The 9,917-nt window shown below is 40.8% G+C and overlaps 1 protein-coding gene across 1 annotated transcript; it reads left to right on the top strand.

Annotated features, from left to right (window-relative positions):
- Positions 1-411: 411 nt before the first annotated feature.
- LOC104892546 (probable inorganic phosphate transporter 1-4) lies at positions 412-9,384 on the top strand. The gene is made up of 2 exons (XM_010678510.4): positions 412-1,188; positions 7,676-9,384. Exons 1-2 carry the CDS (start codon positions 412-414, stop codon positions 8,519-8,521), a joined length of 1,623 nt encoding a protein of 540 aa, XP_010676812.2. The 3' UTR covers positions 8,522-9,384.
- The last annotated feature ends 533 nt before the right edge of the window (positions 9,385-9,917 follow it).

Below are 9,917 nucleotides of genomic sequence, written 5' to 3'. Positions count from 1 at the left end.
AATTTAATACGAGAGACCATATCATAATTTATATTGGCTTATTTTCAGTTCAATTCAGTTCAGCTGTAGACAATACTTTTACTCTCACATATCACTATTGAATTCAGTTCAATTCAATTTAGTTGTTTTACGCCGAAGAGAACAAACCTTAGTGTTTTTAGTTAAATGATATTGTGTTTTGGACGTGGTACACCTAGCTAGTCGATTGTATCTCTTGTTCTAAATTCAAGATGTGTGATTGAATCATGTATGTGCGGTTTTCCTTGTGATTCTTTTATATGCACACGAAAAAACATATACTCCCTTCGTCTCAAAATCATGACAAATCCATACTGATATATATGAGTGTACATAATTTATTTTCCTCTGTTTCTATCAGGTGTGATATATATAGGCCACCCAAAAATCCAAATGGGACAAGAACAACTAAAAGTGCTAAATGCACTAGATGTTGCAAAGACACAATGGTATCATTTCACTGCAATTATTGTTGCTGGCATGGGTTTTTTCACTGATGCATATGATCTCTTTAGCATATCCTTAGTGACAAAACTCCTTGGTCGTATATATTACACTGAGCCTGGTTCACTTAAGCCAGGGACATTACCTCCAAATGTCTCAGCTGCTGTTAACGGCGTTGCCTTTTGTGGGACTCTAACAGGGCAGCTCTTCTTTGGGTGGCTCGGAGACAAATTGGGTAGAAAAAAGGTCTATGGTATGACTCTATTGATGATGGTCCTATGTTCCTTTGCTTCAGGCCTTTCATTTGGGCATGATGCTAAAGGTGTCATGACGACTCTTTGCTTCTTTCGATTTTGGCTTGGATTTGGGATTGGAGGAGACTATCCACTTTCCGCCACCATCATGTCTGAATACTCCAATAAGAAAACTCGTGGAGCCTTCATTGCCGCGGTTTTTGCTATGCAAGGATTTGGGAACTTGACTGGTGGTATATTTGCTCTTATAATTTCGACTTGTTTTAAGTCTGCATACCCTGCTCCCACTTATCAGGACAATGCAGCTGCCTCATTGGTACCACAGGCTGACTATGTGTGGAGGATCATCCTAATGTTTGGTGCTATTCCTGCTCTGCTAACTTACTACTGGCGCGCCAAGATGCCTGAAACTGCTCGTTACACTGCTCTTGTTGCCAAGAATACTGAACAGGCTGCCGCTGATATGTCTAAGGTAATACAAGGGCTATTCATCCCTTTATAAACTTGTTATATTATGTTACTCGAACTTTTCATTTTTCTTGTGTCAATGTCCATCAGTCCCATAAATCTAGTCTCCTTAGTTGTTCGTTTATGAAAATTGTTGTCAGATATGTATATATGATCAAAGACAAGATTTCTAAACTTAATTAACAAGAAAAAAGTATAGTGTAACTTTGGGTTTTGGTTTGCTAATAGTAATTAACAGAAATTTCTCATGAGTGTTTGAATGTCAATGTTATTAGGATTCAATTAAGTATATGATTTCTTACTCCCTTCGTTAAGATTGGATATCCATTTACTATATTCTTTCTGGTTAAGGATCATTCTAGCTAGATTTTTTTCTTTCTCAGATGTGAATTTCTTTGTAGTTTTGTTCTGCTAACTTTGTTGCATTATATCAGACTTTGTTCATTGTATACTTTTTTTTTTTTTTTTGACGAGAAACACACCCAAAATTTATTACTCAAGCAAATCTGCAGCTACAGCATCCCCTACATCTGTAGGGACTTCTGCTAGCCATACAATTAGTTCATCCACCTCTAGGCTTTTCTTTGCTAAAGAATGGGCTACTCTATTTCCAGTTCGCCTAACAAGACTAAACGAAACAGTCCCACATTGAGACAAAAGCATAAAAATATCATGTAAAATCAAACCGAAAGTGGACGCCTCTCGTTTCCCCCGATTGAGAGCTTCAAAAACCATCACACAATCCGTTTCAAGTACGAACTGCGTAAAGCCCGCCTCCATGGCTATTTTGATACCTTTTCTTGCCGCCATTGCCTCTCCTTCATGTATGGCACATTTCCCCTTCCAGGAGGCACACATAGCCATGAGCACCTCACCTTCCCCATCCCGCAGAACAGCACCCATGCCCACCAGCTCCCCTTCCTTAAACGCAGCATCGAAATTCAGCTTTAACAATTCTCCCGTGGGTCTGACCCATTGAGTTGGCACTCGCAACGAGCGACCCTTATCTCGATCCACCATCGTCGCTTTATGATATTCCTCCAGAATGCTTCTAGCTTTCCCAATCCTTCCCATAAAATCCCCCCTCACACCATTATATACCCAGTCATTTCGGTGCAGCCACAAGGACCAACACAACATCCAGAAAACATCCCACCATTCAGCCTCTCGGACTAGCTTCATTTTCTCCACTATCCATTCCCGAAAACCTCCGTGGCTGCTCTGAGATGTATCAAGCCGAAGTGGAGATGCATACCAAACCGCCTGAGCTTCACTACATGTGAGCAGAAGATGGTCCACACTCTCTTCTTTCTCCCCACAGCGAGGGCATATTGGGTCCACGTCCACATGCCTGCGCTTCAAGTTCTCTTTAACCGGAATTGCGTTATGTAGAGCTCTCCAAGCAAAGTTCCGTACCTTTGGGGGTACACTAGCATGCCACACTTTCTTCCACACTGTACAACCATCCTCAGTTGACGAGCTGGCCTGCGAGCCTCGTTTTATCTGGACAGCCACATGATATGCACTCTTCACAGTGAAATTTCCATTTTTTGACCAGCGCCACGCCCAAACATCCGGGCAGGGGAAAAGTGGTAAAATTATCTCCTGGACTTTTGCTACGTCCCAGGGAGGTAGGACCTTGGATAGGACTTGCGAATTCCACCCACACCCCTGCACTAGCTCACTTACAAACTCTACTTGGTGACCTTCCTCATTTATCGGGGCTAAGAGCCCGTTATGTCTTTCGGTAGGGGCCCATGGATCCTGCCATACTCGAGTGGCTCGACCATCTCCTATCACCCTTCGGACTCCCCTTTGCAGCAAAACCCGTGCTTGTAATATGGATTTCCATGTGAAGCTAGCTGTGGGAGGAGTTTTTGCTTCGAAAAAGCTACAAGATGGAAAGTATTTATTCTTTAGCACTCTCGTCATCAGGGAGCTATCATCTGTTAGAATTCTCCATCCCTGCTTCGCCAATAGTGCCTGATTAAAAGCTTCCATGTCGCGTAGCCCGATCCCACCCTCTCTTTTTGATCGACACAAGTTTTCCCAAGAGAGCCAGGGTATCTTTCTCTCGTCCTTTTTTTGACCCCAAAAAAATGCTCGACACATTTTCTCAATTTCCAAAATAATGCTTTTTGGAAGTTTGAAAACTTGCATAGTGTACATCGGGATGGCCTGTGCCACAGCCTTTAAAAGAATCTCCCGTCCAGCTTGTGATAGGAATTTTTCTTTCCATCCTTTTAGCTTCTTCCAGACTCGTTCCTGAATAGCTTGGAAAACTTCTTTCTTTGATCTTCCTATATATGTAGGTAGACCCAAATATTTATCATGATCTTCAACAGCCTTAAAATTTAATCTCGCCAGGAGCAAATTTTTCTTATCAGTCTCGACATTTCGGCTAAAAGATACCACAGATTTTTCCATATTCAGTTTTTGTCCAGATGCAGCCTCATAAATAGAGAGAACATCCAACACACTATCCACCTCCTCAACTGTTGCTCTAGCAAACAACAGACTATCATCTGCAAACAGTAAGTGAGAAATAGGGCTCACTTTCTTGCCGATTTTTATCCCATGAATCATCTTTTTTTCTCCAGCATCCATCAATAAAGCCGACAAACCTTCCGCACAAAGAATAAACAAAAACGGGGAGAGGGGATCCCCTTGTCTCAACCCCCTGCTAGGTGTAAAGGTCTTAGAAGGTTGCCCATTTACAAGTATAGCAAAAGTGGGGGAAATCACACATTTCATGATCAAATCAATATAACAACTCGGAAAAGCCATCTTCTGCATCATTTGCCTTAAAAAAACCCATTCGACCCTATCATATGCTTTGCTCATGTCCAGTTTAAGCGCCATGTCCCCTTTTATTCCTTTTTTCTTCTTTCTCAGATAATGGAAGCATTCATGAGCAACTAAGATATTATCAGTAATTAATCTCCCTGGAACAAAACCACTCTGCGCCTCATTTATGATGGATGGTAACACTTCCTTCATTCTGTTAGCTAGTGTTTTAGAAATAATCTTATACAAGACATTACACAAGCTAATGGGTCTATAGTCACGTGGAGTTTCACACACTTTCTTTTTTGGAATAAGAACAACATGAGTGTGATTAATATCAGATACCTCCCCCCCGTGGTTTAGAATATGGAGAGCATGTTCAATTATATCCGCCCCAACAACATCCCAAAAATTTTGGTAGAACATAGCAGACATACCATCCGGTCCCGGAGCCTTCGAGGGATGCATTTGAAAAAGCGCCATTCGAATTTCTTCCCCTGTATATGGACGAGCCAATTCTGCAATCATCCTGTCATCCAGCCGTGTATGCACTTTTTCAATCACTGGGTTAGTATCAACGTTTCCGCCCGATGTGAAAAGGTCCTGAAAGAAATTTACAAACACCTCCGCAATATCGGTTTCATCATCATACACATTACCCGCTTCATCCAGAATCTTTCGCACCTGATTTCTCGACTTCCGTTGTTCCGCTTTTGCATGGAAGAAACGAGAGTTTTTGTCTCCCCCCTGCATCCAACATTGCCTACTTCGTTGCCTCCAATACGTCTCTTCCCGCACTTCCAGTTCATCCATTCTCAGGTCTATACTTCTCATCTCCGCAATTACATTCTCAGATTGATCCTCACGCATAAGCTCCTGCATTCTACTCTGGCACTCCCTCAATTCTCGTATAGTACTTCCAAACATATCCCTTCCCCATGCTTGCAACCTACTTGCCGTGGCTCCCAAATTGTGTGCTACAGTATCACCATGCCGCCAAAAGTCTCTCACAATCTGTCCACACTTCTCCTCCCTCAGCCACATTTCCTCAAATCTAAAAAGTTTCTGGAATCTCTTCTTTTGGTTGCCATGAAGCTGCGAGACTACATGTAAGAGTATCGGCAAGTGATCCGACTTTCTTTTTGTGAGATGTGAGACAAAAGATCCTGGGAATAACTCCCTCCATGTCCTACTAACACAAAATCTATCCAGCCGCTCTTGTATGTTATCTTCTCCAGGCTGATTGTTACTCCACGTGAAATCGTGCCCCACATAACCCATGTCCTGCAATTCGCACCCCTCTATCGCTTCTCTAAACATGTGCGCATCCCGAGCATTAAAACTATTCCCTCCCTTTTTTTCCGCAGCATACATCATGAGGTTAAAATCTCCCCCACACACCCAGGGGAGCGAGCTGGCCCTATATAGCTGTTCCAACAACTCACACGTTTTTGTCTTATTTGCTTCCTCGGGATGTCCATATAACCCTGTGAAACGCCAGCTTTCCACCCCCTCTAATACAACGTGCACATCGATATGATTTAATGATAGGGTCTTCATATTGAGATCAACTTTTTCACTCCACAACAAAGCTAAACCCCCCCTTCGACTTCTCCCCTCTCCCTCACAGCTGACTGCCACCAAATTCATGCCCTGCACCTTCTTTTTCACATTTTCCATTTCCCGCGCTTTGAGTTTTGTTTCAGAGAGAAACAAAATTTGGGGAGTTTCGAGAGTTACAACTCTCTTTAAAGCATTTATCGCACGAGGACTCCCCAGACCTCGGCAATTCCAGCTTAAAATTTTACTCATTGATCACCGAGGGCCCTATTTGTGGGGCCCGCCACTTCATTCAGCTTCTCCTTCTCACTTATATTAATCAGCCTTCCTTCATTTTCAAAACTTATCGGGGATATGCCAATTTTCTTCCAAGCTGGAGCATCCTTCTCCTCATCCAGCTCATGATCGCGCTCTCTTTTGTCCCCTATACCCGTGGCATTGTTCTCCCCAATCCACAATGTCCCTGGCTTTCGATGTTGTTTTTTCCAGCCACGGTTTTTTGAAGTTTTCTTTTTGTCCCCTTCTTGCACTTTCCTTCCCACACTACTTACCAATCCATCACTTATCCCATCTGCATCATGCTCCATTTCCATAACCCCCATATACTCTTCTACGAGTTTCTCTTCGTTGCCTATGATTATTTTTTGTTTACTCCCCTGATCAGTCAAACCGTCCCTTCTAAAATCAGCCCTAGCTTCATCCTCAGTGTTCCGACTTACTTCCTCTTCCAAAACATCCTTGCTCTTACCATGCACCGTCGCATCTCCATTATCTTTTGCATTGCCATCCCCTTTCCCCTCTCTCTTTGCACCAGTTTCCATCCCCCAGCCCACCAAACTTTCAATATTTTTTGTTCCCCCTCCAAACTCCCCTCTCTCATCTACACAAAGTTCTGATTCTTCTTGTGTTCGCTCCACAACACTACTCTCTCTCAGGCTATCCCTACCCCCTCGCACCCACACCATTTTATTTGACTTTGGTGTAAGGTCCAGCCGCTTTCGAGCAGCCATGAAGCTTCGAGTCTCTTCCTGGAGTTTCAATCTGCCCTTCCTTGGTGAGGCCCGCAACCAAGTCCCCCATTGTTTTTCCACACTTCTATCTTCATCAGGTATGTTAATGCAATCCCTTTCGATATGCCCAATCATTCCACACGCATAGCAAAACGTGGGAAGGCGTTCATACTTAAACTCAATCATGTTAATCTCTCCCGACTTATTTTAATGCGTTGTAAGCGTCGTAATGGTTTCGTGATATCCAAGAGAACTCTTACCCTTGCCGATCGATCCCATAACACCTCATCAGTTTCCACCTCTAAGATCTCACCCATGGACCCTGCTATGGTCCTAACATCTTTTTCTGACCGACTATCAAGCGGTAGATTATACATTCGCAACCAGAAAGGGCAGTGGGTAATGTTAATTGCTGAAGGTTGAACACTTCCCTTTATTTCACTCAATAATACAAGGTGTTGGTCGAAAGTCCACGGGCTCCCATCCAACACTTTTTCCCTATCTCGTACATTCGCAAATTGTATAACAAAATAGCCATTCTCAATTGCTCGAAAGATCATTCCTTTTGGAACCGCCCAAATTAACGTCATAGTCCGTTTGAAAGCATCAAAATTATAAGGCCTCTCAGAGTAAACTTTCCCAACAATGGATAATTCAATATCATTCTGTTGAAAATTCTCCTCTCCTCCCTTCAATGTCACAATTTGGTCTTCGTCATCTGTTAACTTCAGGTTCGCACACTTTCCAATCAGATCCTCAGCCATCGGGCTGTGATCAAACCCCAGTAGAGGTGCCAACGCTTGAAAAATCAAGAACCCTAAAAACTCAGCCCTAATCGCACTAAAATCGCACGCTAGAGAGAGAGACTCTTGTTCATTGTATACTTTGTTAAGCTATTCCGCATTATTATATAAGAAAGAACATAGTCAAGTGGGGTCTTGTATACTCAATTTCAATCAATTTTTGAGCTTAAATTTTATTTACTCTCTTACCCCAAACACGACTATTCATTAAAGTTGACTCAAATGTGTTGCCAAACAGAGCCAGGTCTCCAACATGTCAGTATATATCGTCACTGCCAATTTGCCACCTGCTAGAATCTAATATGCTTATTTTTGGTTTTGTTGTTCAAAGGTGTTACAAGTTGAGATCAAAGAGGACCAACAAAAGGCAGCAAAAACAGAAGAAAGTAGGACAAAACAATTTGGTTTATTCTCTAAGCAATTCTTGAAGAGACATGGTCTTCATTTGCTTGGAACTGCCACATGTTGGTTCTTACTAGACATTGCATTCTACAGCAACAATCTCTTCCAAAAAGACATCTTTAGCGCAGTAGGTTGGCTACCAAAAGCTCAGACAATGAGTGCACTTCAAGAGCTCTACATGGTTGCTCGAGCACAAACCTTAGTATCTCTATGTGGGACTGTTCCAGGCTACTGGTTCACAGTAGCCTTCATCGACGTAGTAGGTCGTTTCACCATTCAATTGATGGGATTTTTCCTTATGACAGTCTTCATGTTTGGACTTGCTATCCCTTACAACTATTGGACCACCCCTGGAAACCACATTGGGTTTGTAGTCATGTATGCTTTCACCTTCTTTTTTGCGAACTTTGGTCCCAATGCTACCACTTTTGTGGTGCCTGCAGAGATCTTTCCAGCCCGTTTTAGGTCTACTTGCCATGGGATTTCGTCTGCTGCAGGAAAAGCCGGTGCCATTATTGGCGCATTCGGGTTCTTGTACTTGGCTCAGCCTACTGATCCAAGTAAGACTGATGCTGGATATCCTGCAGGTATTGGAGTTAGGAATGCACTTATGATATTGGGTGGAATTTGTGGACTTGGATTCTTCTTTACTTTCCTTGTTCCTGAAGCTAATGGGAAGTCCTTGGAAGAAATGTCAGGTGAGAATGAAGATGAGGATGAAGTTGAAGAGTATCAGCTTTCTGGGATTGATAACAGAACTACTGTACCAGTTTAAGAAATTTGATGGCATCTTTTGTTTGTTTATATATGTAGGTACATTGTTTTTCTTATTTTCCCAGAGGTTTTAATGTTAGAAAAAGTGTTTGCATGTGCTAGTGCTTTTACATTATAAATAAGCACTTTTAGATGGTGCTGTAGTTAGATGATGGTTGTTCTTGAATTTTTCTTTCGAGCTTTAGGTTACTCTTTTGATTATTTTCATTAATGTAATGAAAATTCCATTATGTACGTTGTGCAATTAACATGTCATGTGTTACTTTTTTTTTTTTTTTTTTTTTTGAGTTGATGATAATTTGAACCTTTTCCTTTTAATCTATTTCAACAGTTATTTAATGCAAAGATAATATTTGTATTATACAAAGATAATATTTGTATTATACAAAACGAATTTCATGTCAACAAAAACAGAATACTAAAAAATTTAGAATGTAATAAGAGTACACTTTAAAAACACTAGGTAATAGTATCATATTCATGGATCAAGGACATTAGGCGAATAACAGAATCGAGGCGTATCTTGCTGAGTGTGGAGGAGTACTTCGGTTATTCTCTCAACTTTGGCTTGTGTAATTGGCCGATCAAAGAGTAGTTCAAAATAGAGTTGATTCAACTCCCTCTTCTAAGTTTAGGCCGTATTTTGTACAAGGATATTGTGGGTGTAGCTTTACCTCAGCTTCATTGCTCCCTAGTTTTTAGTCAGTTCGTTTGGTTTTTGTTCTTAGTTTGTAGTTGGTTTGTTGCCTTTTTGCTTTATTGTGTCTGAAGTCTTCCCCTCTTTGCATCAAAAAAATAAATTTCACTCTCATAAATTTATCAAATTCAGTTTGCAATACATCCATCTAGTACGAATTGATAGTATCTTAGTTATTATTTTTAAGGAAAAAGTTCAACTCAGCATACTTTAATTACGATGAAACACGCAACAACATCACACCTATTACTTTTACTTATTTACAGGACGGATTCCAACATTTTATGGACCCTAGCTAAAGTAGAGATAAGACAATCTTATACAAAAATATACTAGAAAAAAATCAAATATATATTTCAAGAAAAAGTAATAAATTATTTCATCAAAATTTATTTTGTCTAATATTTTCCAATAACTCATATCATATTGTGATTTTATTAGCACTTCTACTTATTTACTTCCCTTTTTTCCCTCTCTTTTCTTTGTGCCCTTTCTTTGACTTCCACATAAATGCTTTTATAGCAAAGCATGGATTATGGACTAGGGTGCACAATGCTCATTGTGCACCCAAAAAGAACATGCAATTAATATAAAAGAACACGAACTTTTTTCAACAACTTTTCTACTTTAAAAAAGAACACACAGCTTAAAATTAAAGAACGTGTAAATCTATATTTATAGAAGAACAAATGTTATAATG

Source organism: Beta vulgaris, chromosome 5 (assembly GCF_026745355.1).
Source record: "Beta vulgaris subsp. vulgaris cultivar EL10 chromosome 5, EL10.2, whole genome shotgun sequence".
Classification (NCBI taxonomy): Eukaryota; Viridiplantae; Streptophyta; class Magnoliopsida; order Caryophyllales; family Amaranthaceae; genus Beta; species Beta vulgaris.
Note: the sequence above shows the minus strand (reverse complement) of the source record. Positions and strands in the feature narration are given on the sequence as shown.

Excerpts from the sequence above, each read along its gene's own strand:
- LOC104892546 (XM_010678510.4), top strand. The coding sequence starts at position 412 with ATGGGACAAGAACAACTAAAAGTGCTAAATGCACTAGATGTTGCAAAG. Across the intron at positions 1,189-7,675 it reads CTGCCGCTGATATGTCTAAG|GTGTTACAAGTTGAGATCAA; the intron begins GTAATACAAGGG and ends TGTTGTTCAAAG.